A 12,071-nucleotide genomic window follows, 5' to 3' on the forward strand; every position below is an offset into this window, starting at 1 on the left:
AAAGGATCACCATCCACTAGGGGGCAACAGTTATGTCCAAGTGCAATCAGCGTTTGATGTAAAAACCCTCCATGGCTGACCACTGCTATCTCGCTTTCTTCCCGCGGAAATAATTGAGTTGATTCGATTAAGTTAGTTCTGTTTAATACATACTTAAGTCAGTTCTGTTTAATACATACTCATGTCCAACCCAAATTCATCATTCTAATCCTTAAATTAGTAATGTAGGTATCATCTTCACCATAAATTGTCTTGAATGTTGTTACTGTAGTGGCCACTGGTCAGTAAGCAATATTTTCTATTAACTATTGTTGTTTCTTGGAAGGAAATGAACAAGCGTTGGTTTAGCAAAAACTTAATTGAACAAAAGAATTCATGTCAAGGAACAACCTCGACAAAATTTCATATTGTTACTCCTACTGACAAGCTAACAACTCCTACTCCTACTAACAAGCTAACAAATCTCCCTAGGACTTGAGTCAAATGTGTTGTACAGGGGATGCAAGAGTTAGTGGTTCCCAACAAGAACACCCTTTGGCCTGGGACTGTCTTGACAGCATCATCCACCTCACAGATTGCTCCTAAAATACTTCAACCGGTAGCGTTTCACATAGTCATTCCTCCAATAGCATGGGGAAGATGCAATTTGAGAGTAGCAGCGAGTCAGATGAGACTGCAAAGCATGGTGGAAATTAAGTTTTAGGGTATGCCGGTATCTTCTCCATATCATACCATATTAAATAGAATCTGTTTTCATTTATTAAAGGCGTAAATTTTGGTCGGTGAGAAAGAAAAAGATGTTTAGTTAATGATACCAGCATTGTCTGAACAATAGCTTTACCGAATTTAATTGAATTGAAGAAGAGCAGAACAAAGCAGAGATGGAATGTTTGCATTGCATGATGATGATGGTCCTAATTCCGCTGCTCTTTTCTTTTTCTTGATTAAACAAACGCAGTTCACATTTACGTTGTACATAACACAAAGGAACATCTATGTTGGTAACTTACCCAAAAAAGACAAAGAAAAATTCCTATCTACTACAGCAGGTAAACAAAAAAAAAAAGAGTGATTTTGTTCATAAATCATAAACCTGTGCCATACAGAACATGCACTGTGAACTACTGAGTTGAATCTCTCAGGTACACTAGATTCCTACCTACTACAGCAGGAAAACACATATTATACATCAGAATACATCTTTTTTATACACTAAATCATCTGTATACCACTTTCTCTCTGCTTCTTGCTTGTTCACCTACTCAACTCAAGCATACATCTCCACTATTAAAGCTACATCATACATACTATGTACCCAGGGGCAACTTGCACTAGTAAAAAAACAAACCAACTGCCGCCTAGTAGTAGTACTTATAGACTCTAATCAATGGGATATTCAGCCTTTTCCAGTATTGCGATGCCAACCAACATATAACCGAAAAGTACACTACTAGGAAACAAACACGCTTGATACGGGCTGTGTTAATGGCTTCAGGAAATAAAGACTTCGTATGCTGTAGGATTCTAACTAAGCTGATAGTGATTATAGATGTTGAAAAACCAGTGACGACACCTGCTATTGTTTCCCACCTCCAATATCTAGCTTTCCCCTCACCCAAAAACCAAGACCGCAAAATCTTGGTGGATCTGATGCCATCAAAACAACTATAATTAAACAGAGGAAAGCAGCATTAACTCACCAAGACATCAAAACAGAGAAGTTCACAATATCTCCTACTCGATCAGTAAAAGTAATTAACAGATAAGATTACTGCACATTAACTTAATGATGAAAATTAAGGCATAAAAATTTTTGTTATTCTCAGCAAAATATCAACTGCAGTCTAAATCTAGAGAAATTATGCCATCTTCATTCAATTTTCACAAGTCCACCCGCTACCCTCTCTTTCTCTCACTTTTTCCATTTTTACCAGAATCCATTACCTTATTAGAATTTTCAAGTCCAATCTCACTGGAAACCTATATTACCACACTGTAATAACTTCAGCTCTGCACTCATCATGTGATCCCAAGGGTAAAAAACTAACTAGAAACTCAAGTTCAAAATAAAGGTGGACCAAAATGCAAATCTAGTTCATCCCAACCAAACAATTTAACGACCAGAAAAGCACATTGTTAAGAAGCAGCTACTGAAAACAACTTCCTGCAACTATATAAAATAAAATGTAAATGAAACTAAGTAGTAAACTCACATTATAAAATATCGTTTTATCATTTCAATTGAGGATGGATCTTTTGCTTGGCAACTGAAAAAACCTTCATCGTACAACTTCACTGTGGAAATACCTAATATATACCAGCAGTCATAGGTTTCATTAACCTGAAAAAGGGGACTGATTAGATAGATTTACATAAAATTGCACTTAAAAAAATCTGGTCTGTACATGATCACAAGGAACAACCGGAACTTGAAAAAGCTACCTTAAACTTATCTTTGGTCAACCAAGCAGCACCAAAGTTAGGTCTGCAACTAAGCGGAAGAGCTTCATTCGGTACCTCTGTCAAGGCAAGTTGCGTCTGACCCAAAGAGTGGTCTCTGTACTCCACCTGCAATCGTTACACAATAGTATAGAAATAGAGATATTTTAGAGTACTTAATATTGATGTCATCTTTTCAGTAATACAGCTAAATTACAAGATTTGGCAAATCCCAAAACCAATCAATATACCATTCTTAGGAAAATAATCAAGTAGAAATGCAAATATTATATAATAATGGCAAAATAATCAAGAAGAAATTTTGCCACAATCAAGAACACCCATATTTTGCAAAAAAAAAAAAATGAGTTGAGCTAATGACTTAAATTAGATATAATATTACCTTGAACACTGAGGTCCAGTAATAATCATAACGGCATCTAAATTTGCTCCTTTCGAAAGGATAAAACACATGCTTTGCTTTATAATTCAATAATCCAAGCTCGCAAACCTTCGATGACCTAATATCCACACCTGATTTAAAATAGGAAAAAAATAGCAAAAGAAACCAAGCTTGCATTACCTCGATATAACCCAAAAAAACATCGTAATCGATGAGAAATAATGATAGCGTGTGAAATTGCTGGTTAAAGCTGAAAATAGTGCTATATGCTAAGACTAAAAGAAAAAAATATCAATTATGGAAAAATAATCAAAATATGATACAAAGAGAAGTCGAAGTTTGATTAGTAAAGAGAAACCCAGAGAAGCATACTGCTAGAGACTATCTTGCACTGTGTGGGGATGGAGATGGGATTCGAAATTGAGAGTTCCCCCATGAAAATGGCAAGGAGTCCGACTAAGAATGATAAGGAAAAGAAAGCGAAGATGGGGAAGAGAAGGGCAAATGCGATTCGAAGTAACATGTAGCGAAAACCCTTGTTACCATTATCGGGGAGTTCTTGAGAATCCATACACTCAAAAGCGCAAATTAACAGAAGCTAGACGGTTTTCCTGTAAGTGGACCGGTCACCGGGACCATTTATCCGGTGATCGGAGACTTTTGTAGAGTCAGAACTGAGAATAATAAAGAGAGCACGCTGCGCTAGGGATCCTTGCGTTTTTAGAATGTTTTTTTTTTCTCTTTCAAAATGAAAAAAATTTAAGCCGACCGGCCAATTTTGAAGAGAAAAAACGAAAACAGATCTAGCTGAAGCCTAGAGTTTCATTTTATAAAGAAAAAAAAGTCGAAATATTTGTTGGATCATAAAAAAATATAGAAACATCAAATTAACTCAATCCAACTCTTACATAATATAATTCATGACACAAACGGTAAAAATAATTTTATGATAAATATATTTATAAAAATTATACTAAAAATAAAATTGATAAAATTAAAGTTTTTAAAACCATAATGAGTTGTGTCCGAATTCATTAAAGTGTCACAAAGATCCCTCTATTATGTTGAGAAGTTCATTTTAATCCCTCTACTTTGTAAACTAACATTTTAATCCTTAAATGTTTGAAAACATAGCAAGGTTAAAAATGTTTAATTGACTTAAAAATGAATAAGATGTCATAAAGTTAATTGGTAAGTTAGATTAAAAATCTGGCATGAAAAAACCTCGCCTGAAATTTACGGATTAGCTAACTTGTACCCATTGAATTTGATGACCTGTGATATCAGTATAACGCCTCGAAATTCTCAGTATAACACTTGGTGGTGTTCCGAGTTCGTGTTCAACGGATTGATGAGTAATCTTGGAAATCTGCATAGAGGATGGTGAATGAAAATGTGGTCTTCGTCTCAGAAAAAATCATATATAAAGAAATAATTTCCCTTAATCTTTTATCCATAAAGTATTTAAGAAAGTCAAGAGCTACATTAACAGCAAGAGCCTAGAGATTTTGGTTTTCAAGGTTACGAGGCACGGAAACAAAATTTTGATTTTAAATTATAATTAATACAAAAGGCAATTTTACTCGCTCAGAATCATAACTAACTTATAACTTACACCTTATATTACATCTTGTATTCAATACAAGATAATATTTGACCAAACATACGTCCCAAAAGACCAAGGTCTTCCTCTGCACAGTATACAAAATTAGCCTAGCAGGTTGGATTACTCGCTCCGAAAATTTTCACAATTAAAATCATGTTAGAAGTCCAAAATATTGCATAATCGTTCCAAAACAAAAAGCAATAGCCAATGCGTAGAACAAACGTCTCTATTACATAAAGCACTCAAACAGCGTTCATTTCCATAAAAGAAAATTATTTGGACTCCAATTACACATACATAACAATAAACCAAGATGCTGGACCACCACCCATCTCACCCCACTACTTTTCTGGTAAAACTTCTTCCAGACTGTATCTGTTGGGTTGGTCTAAGAAAAATGTCATTCTTAGATTGCGTTGTCCACTGTACCCCAGCTTTCATTGCTGCTGGCCTTTGCCTGCGATTTACAATGGTCACATTTGCCAACTTCTCCACTACATCCGAAGCTCCAGCAGCAGTTCTATGCTTGCCGATGGACACTGCAATTCATTTTCTAATTTCAAATATCAAACAAGACTAGACTAATTAAAAAATAGGCTCTTGGAAACTTTCCATCTAACAACCAGATCCAGTAAGCAGCAGCCAGGAAACTTGATTTATATTACATATACACAAGTATATATGTAGGTTCCATATTTCATATTCTCCATGGACTGGTAATATTCAGATACAAATAGTCATGGCATGGTTGAATCTTTTTTTTTTTAAAATCAAACTTCATATAGCAAAGACTTACTTGGACTCTTTCTTCCAGGTGGTCGATACCTTGGTTGTTTTACAGTGTTCTTCAAGGATTTATGATCACTCTTATTCATACGTTTAAGAGAAGGAAAACAAAACAAGATCAGTTTTAGACACAATGTACAGAAAATACTACTAGAGAAGCAGAACCGCTAAGAAACATTCCATGATAGATAAAATTACCTGATTAACCATCTCCAGCTTGCGTTGCACACCTGCAATAATTAATGATAATTAGAAATCCACTATGTATGATCATCTAGGAAATAAACAGCACAATAGACAAGGGTAAAAACCAGATCAAGCTCTCCATAACAAATAACATTAGTAAACTATTTAAGCATTGGTACATATTCTACTATCTATCACCTGTTATTGTGCCCATAGATGCATTTGACTTCAGAGAAAGATTGCCAGTGAGCCCTGCATTCGGTAGAACCCCAGAAAACCTCCTAGCTGATTGCTGCTCCAATTTTTGTCTCACCCCAACTACAAGCATGCAAATTAGAGATTAGCCATATAGTAACCAAATAACAAAACCCCTCCAGAATAAAGGACAAAAATGGCTGTATATTAGAACAAACCAGGTGGAGGAGTTCTAGAAACAGGTGCTCTAGGACGTAGAGAGGGTGGAACATAAAGGCAACTCTGCACATAATAAGGAAGCCTAATGGTAAAGCAATTGCTACAACATAAATGTCATTTGACCTCATAAACGAACAAATAGAAACTTTATTAACACACACACAAAAAAAAATAACTACCTGAAAGAAAGGATGTTGAAGGGCCTCAGCAGCAGTTGGCCTTCTGCAAGGATCCAACGAACAGAGAGACTAAAGACAAACAGCAAAGAATATGTCAATTTGCCTTCAAACAATCCAAATATTAATAAACATAACAGAAAGCTCTTCCCGCAGCAGGATGAGGACGGAAAGGAATAAAAACCAATAGTCAGTAGAATGCACTCAACTGTAATAAGGTTTATTGCAACATCACTTGCTGATGGAATCAACACAGACAGATGTGTCCCATCGAACTTCCATGTCCAATAACAGAAGTTGAAAAGTATTTTAGATACCATACACACAAAAGAAAATCCGTATGAAACAATTTGAGAGAGAAATACCTGTGGGAACTGGTAGTTTATAGTTCTTGCAAGATTAAGCCCATCTGGCCATGAATTTTCAGTTGGAGTGCCTACCACACTGCAAATTTTGTAAATTTCATCTGCTTCACTGCACACATAATAGTAATGAAGGGTTAGCATCAATCCTGTGACTAACCAGGCAAATATCTGCTATTGCCACAAATTAGAAAAACATAATTGAATATCATCTAATAACTACAAAAATGCATGGTAATGTATGGTCTCGAGAAGGCACTAGTCAGTAAACACAGAATAATGATAGATATAACAACAAACCTTGTGCCAGGAAAAAGAGGATGTAAGGTGAACAATTCAGCCATGATTGCACCCATCGCCCACATATCTATAACCAAGGAGAAAAACCATAATTAACAAGGGCTGTCGCCACTTTTTTCTTAAGTGATTCTCTATTGATTAAACAGAAAACACACCAACTTTTGAAGTGTATAGGTATGATTGAAGAAGTACTTCAGGGGCACGATACCTAAAAAGGAAACCCAAGGCTTAGAGTTAGAACGAATACAAAAATAAAAAATAAAAAAAGGTGAAAAAACCACTAATTCTCAGTACCAAACATACCAGCGTGTTGAGACATACTCGGTGTACGGTGGACGTGAACTTATTTCACGAGCAAGACCAAAATCAGCTATTTTGATTATATGTTTAGTAACCAATAAATTCTCTGGAAAGAGAAAGGCAGTAACAGAATATTCCTCTTGAGTAAATTAACAAAAACATGAATTTCACTAAAAAACGAATAAACACAATACCAGGCTTTAGGTCACGATGAAAATAACCACGCTGGTGCATGTATGCAAGACCTTGAAAGACTTGGAAGCACCAATTTCTAATGTTAACTTCTGAAAAAAGCTTTTCCCTGTCTTTCATAAGTTGGTATAGGTTGCATTCCTGGAAAATTTTCATGCTTTCAGTAAAATAACTTAACTCCCAATAATTAAATGCATGTTATAGGAGAAAACAGATAGGTTACCAACCATATATTCAAACACAAAGTATAGAATGTCATTTTCCCTAATGACCTCCTTAAGCTTCACAATATTGGGATGATTCATTCTCCGCAGTGACTGTCAAGAGAAACATACAATCATGTATACGAAAGGGGGGTAAGAGCAAAACCTGAAAATCCAACTCATATTACCTTAACTTCTCTCAGATTCACACACTCTTCCCATGAGTAATATTTCTTCTTCATTTTCTTAATTGCAACCTTCAGAACAGAGAAATAGTTAATTGAAAAAGATACACCGATATCAACATATTAGAAGAAACACGTTCATAAATCAAATAAATAAAATCTTAGGAATACTCACAACTTCACCAGAGAGCCTATTAATAGCTCGCCAAACAGTACCAAATGTTCCATCACCAACTTCCTTAATTAATTTGTACCTAATATCATTGAAATATTGATAAGAAAAAAATTATCATGCATAGAAAAAATATTGACAAGTATATCACAGGATAACAACTTACCTCTCCATTGCCTAGCAGAAAAAAGAGTAGCTCTTTCTTTATTCAAGAGAGGTATGAGAACCACCAATACCCATGTGACATTTATATTCAGTAGAAGATTGCTTGTATTAAATGAAACAATAGAACATTAGAGAAAAGAAATGCGTAGCAGATCAGCTAAATCCACCAGAGGTTATAAGGTGGATGGGCCTCACAGCATAGTTTGATGCTAAACCAACAGCTTCAAGACGAAAATAATGCATCAACAGAAGTTATACACGAGCTCCACAAAACATACTTATTTGAACCAACCAGAATGGTTGCTTCAGCCAACATATGCCAAGCTCAAGGTGCTCTTTGCTCAATTCAGAAGCTTAATTGCAATTAACGTATATACTAAGAACAAACTCTTGTAGGTAAACCACCATCACATCACTAATCAGGAGCAACAATAGAAAATTAACCAAGTACTACACCAGCTAATGCTTAGTAAGCAACTTTTAACTGTCTACTGTGAGAGTTCAGCCCTGTGATAATTGACAAGAAAATAGAAAAATAAGGTAAAGGTCACAAAACGAACAAAAGTTAATACTTAATAGATATGGGGAAAGATAATCATGGAAGTATATATTGTGTATACCTGGAAGGTGTTTTCAAAATCTTTGACCAAATGTTGTGTCAGCAAAGCACTGCCAAGAAAATTGTTTTAGAACCTTACTATCTATTTTCAGTCAAATGGAGAAAGAAAAAATACCTTACTTGCAGAAGTGCGATCTAACACCTATCCCTGAAAAAACTTGCATTACGCTTCCTGCTTTGAGTATTAAAAAGAGACTGGGCACTAAGTGCAATTGACAAATGAAACCAAGAGAAAATCTCCATGGATGATAAACCGCCAGTCAAGTACTTCTTGGAATGAAAACATCCGGAAAAGGTAGCAATTTGACCAGAAGCACACTTGTTCCATGTCTTGAAAAGGAAACTAAATCCTTTTAAATCCAAGCCCGGTCCAATCTAACATTAAAACATCAAGTGAAATTTGAGTCAAGATAGATCTTATAGAAGCAGATAGTCTAATATGATAAACTCTATTAGGGATAGTAAAATAGTACAAGATCATGGTATAATTGGTAAATAATCTAGAAAGGAAATCGAGTTGCCATGAAATAAGACGCAGTGATTCAATCATATCTCATTCAATTATGTGGAAAAAGTGAAAAAAATGAATATCCATCCGAGAAAGCGAATTCAAGACAAAAATCAACCAACCTAAACCACTAGCGACTCATCAGATCAAGATAAAATCAATGCCCAGTTCTATATAACATCAATCCATTAGGAAACCCAGTGAAACGAGCATCACGAAAAAAAATATATCAACGAATCAATTCAGGAAAGGTCGACAAATGCAAAGAAATTTCTTCTAAATAAAAGGGGCAAACCCTAATAAACTAGTAAACTGAAATCTATGAAGCCAAACTAGTTCCTAATTATTAAACAGGCAAAAAAAATTCTAAAGAAAAACTCTAATCTAACCCTAGACATTTAAGACAGAGAGAAGATGAGGTCGGATCAGATCCAAGTTAGGAATTAGAAAGAAAAAGAAAAGGATGAGAGAAGAGAAGAGAAGAGATACCTTAAAACCAAGTGGCATAAGCACCGTCGCCAACGACGGGAAGAGGTGGAATCCAGAGTTACGCTATTTCTCCGTCTCCCTAAGAAGCAAAAATTAGCACAATTTTTTGAATTTTTGATGTTTAGCTTTGTGTTTGGGAATTGAAGGGAAATATCTACCCTTAATTAAATACTGACGCTGATAAGGTCGGGGCAGTTGTTGCTCTCGGCTTGTCACGTGTGAACCAAGAAGAGAAAACGCTTATATTTCGGTCGTTTGCACTGCCGCTTCTCTACGCTACGCCCTACTCTATTATGTTGAGCTGGCATGATGGACGCTCTGGTGTCCGAATCTCTCCCACGCGTCCAACCTCTATTCCTTTTCTTTCCTTTCCTATCTCTACAACAAAATGACTTCCAACCAAATTTCTGGTTAGTTTGTTATTGTTTTCGTCAACTTTTCTTTTTTATGTACAGATCTCATAATTTTAGGTTACGGACAATTAACTTTGTTATAAGTACCTCATAAGATCAGGTTTTGTCACCACAACCTCATCAATGCAATTATCTCAAATGTTTCAACTTTGTCAAGGGTAATAATTCACCGGGATCAGATCACATTAACCACATTCGTATAATATGTAGAGTTCCTTTAACCTACTCCATCAAAGACAAGTTTTGTACATTTCCTTACATAGTTTATATGTTAGACCTTACTTAATTTGTCTCCATCTCATCACTACCCACCAAGAAAGTTATTGTGTCTCCTCAAATGGCAATCATTATAGAACTTGCACCATACGTGTGTTAAGACCCCAAGTTAAGAAAGGGTCACCCTCACTTAGAAATACTTATCTCTAACTTTAGGGAGAGATCATTTTTTCTTTATCTTTTTCTACCTCTTAATTAGACCAATAACACCTTAACTTCTTTACAACTCTTCGCATACCACTATGTGAATTGTCTTCCAAGCTTCCTACATTTTCTTCCCCTCAACAATTTGGTGTGATAAGTATGGATCAAATATGGCTTATCCCAATGAGTACGACCTTAAAAACCAAACAAATCTACAAATCCTTCCACCCAACAAGCTGGTCAAGCTAGTGCCCCACAAGCGACCTATAGCCTTTATGTGGATGTTTATAGAAAGATGATTTCACCAATAACCTGCTTATGTCAATTTTCCTCCTCAACCAAACATCTACCCAATGCATACCTTTGAAGAACAAGCCCCAAACCACTTGTTTAAACCATCTTGTACCACTCCACACCCGACTCGCTTATTGGATCCTAGTATGGAGCGTCATAGATTAACCTGATTAAAAAACACATATTTCCACCTTTCTTTAAAGGAAAGACTGTTAACCATTTGGCGAACACCCCCTTTTCCCAAAACGATATTCCATTCATTTAAGACCACTTTTATTTGGAAACATGATTTAAAATAATAACCAATCATATTTAAGGATTTAAAGATGCACATATTTGACCTTTGACTACCACTTAATCAACATCAATGGGTCACAATAACGTTATGCTTTCAAGGCTTCCATTCAACATTAGACGAGTTCAATATAACGTTCAATACAGATTAAATATTTCAAAGCAGTGGTATCTAACAATTAACCTAACACTTCCAACAAATAAATGTTAACCCCCAAAAAATAAAAAGTCTCACAAATAGGTACAAATCTGGATGTATCCCTTTAATCACCACGCTTAACCTAAGAACTTGAAAGGAAGAAAAAACTGGGTAAGTTCGCAAGAACTTAGTGAGTTCATGAGAAAAACAATCTCACCATTATTATTATCAAACATTAAAGAAAATAAAGACTCGACTAGTTCGCCATAGTTGGCGGATACATTACATTAGTTTGTAATCATCTGGCGGTCAATACCATAATCGAACCCAGTCGATTGGCGAATAACACTAGTTTCTAAACTCATAGATGACAATCATGGGCACATCTGCTCCACAAATATGCCATTTGAGTGGATTAGCATTTATGACTGATAGACTTACTGTTTATGTTTTCATGCAACATGCACAATTTTTTCATATACTCCCTTCATTGTGCTAGCTTCTGATCCCGATTCCTGAAGAACCCATTTCTTATAACTTCATATCCACTCATCAGAGTTACATAACAACATCAGCTTCGTATCCTTCTAACTCCTTTTATTGTATAAATGAAAGATTTCAAGAGAGCTTTGAATAAAATTGTACTACTCTTATTAACTAAATAATTGAACTTAAATAGAGAAAAAAAGTCCTAATCCTAATTGGGAAAATAGTTCCATTATTCTAATAAACTACTAAAACATAAAAAGAAAATAGTTTCATTATTCTAATAAACTACTAAAAGATAAAATAAAAATATTTCTAAAATATGAATAAAACTTATCTACCCAAATAAGATTTATCTACCTAAATAAATTTAAAATATATACATATTTTAACACCCTCCCTCAAGTTGGTGCATATATATCAATCATGCCCAACTTGCTTACAAGAAAATCAAAGCTTGTCTTAGAGAGTCCTTTGGTGAGTATGTTAGCAATTTGTTGTTTTGAAGGAACAAACGGCA

General features: G+C 35.2%; 2 protein-coding genes across 6 annotated transcripts; both read right to left on the reverse strand.

Annotated features, from left to right (window-relative positions):
- Nucleotides 1–1,050: 1,050 nt before the first annotated feature.
- On the reverse strand, nucleotides 1,051–3,787 carry LOC108450083 (uncharacterized). Of its 4 annotated transcripts, none has more exons than XM_017747531.2 (5): nucleotides 3,215–3,787; nucleotides 2,843–2,973; nucleotides 2,443–2,568; nucleotides 2,214–2,341; nucleotides 1,051–1,665 (listed from the first exon to the last, which is right to left on the reverse strand). In XM_017747531.2, exons 1-5 carry the CDS (start codon nucleotides 3,411–3,413, stop codon nucleotides 1,359–1,361), a joined length of 891 nt encoding a protein of 296 aa, XP_017603020.1. In that variant the 5' UTR covers nucleotides 3,414–3,787; the 3' UTR covers nucleotides 1,051–1,358. The 4 variants fall into 4 exon arrangements, with proteins under 4 accessions (XP_017603020.1, XP_017603022.1, XP_017603021.1 ...); XM_017747533.2 differs by having other exon boundaries at nucleotides 3,386–3,786; XM_017747532.2 differs by having other exon boundaries at nucleotides 1,051–1,647; nucleotides 3,215–3,786.
- A 797-nt stretch (nucleotides 3,788–4,584) lies between these two features.
- On the reverse strand, nucleotides 4,585–9,847 carry LOC108453404 (cyclin-dependent kinase F-4-like). 2 transcript variants are annotated; one of them, XM_053025484.1, is made up of 20 exons: nucleotides 9,664–9,847; nucleotides 9,506–9,584; nucleotides 8,629–8,883; nucleotides 8,510–8,558; nucleotides 7,891–8,396; nucleotides 7,728–7,806; nucleotides 7,556–7,624; nucleotides 7,392–7,481; nucleotides 7,167–7,305; nucleotides 6,976–7,078; nucleotides 6,828–6,880; nucleotides 6,673–6,739; nucleotides 6,376–6,484; nucleotides 6,220–6,285; nucleotides 6,014–6,082; nucleotides 5,834–5,897; nucleotides 5,619–5,738; nucleotides 5,433–5,464; nucleotides 5,245–5,314; nucleotides 4,585–4,987 (listed from the first exon to the last, which is right to left on the reverse strand). In XM_053025484.1, exons 5-20 carry the CDS (start codon nucleotides 7,896–7,898, stop codon nucleotides 4,782–4,784), a joined length of 1,344 nt encoding a protein of 447 aa, XP_052881444.1. In that variant the 5' UTR covers nucleotides 7,899–8,396; nucleotides 8,510–8,558; nucleotides 8,629–8,883; nucleotides 9,506–9,584; nucleotides 9,664–9,847; the 3' UTR covers nucleotides 4,585–4,781. The 2 variants fall into 2 exon arrangements, with proteins under 2 accessions (XP_052881444.1, XP_017606972.1); XM_017751483.2 differs by having other exon boundaries at nucleotides 8,624–8,883; nucleotides 9,506–9,846.
- Between the last annotated feature and the right edge of the window lie 2,224 nt (nucleotides 9,848–12,071).

This window comes from Gossypium arboreum, chromosome 1, assembly GCF_025698485.1.
Source record: "Gossypium arboreum isolate Shixiya-1 chromosome 1, ASM2569848v2, whole genome shotgun sequence".
Taxonomy (NCBI): domain Eukaryota; kingdom Viridiplantae; phylum Streptophyta; class Magnoliopsida; order Malvales; family Malvaceae; genus Gossypium; species Gossypium arboreum.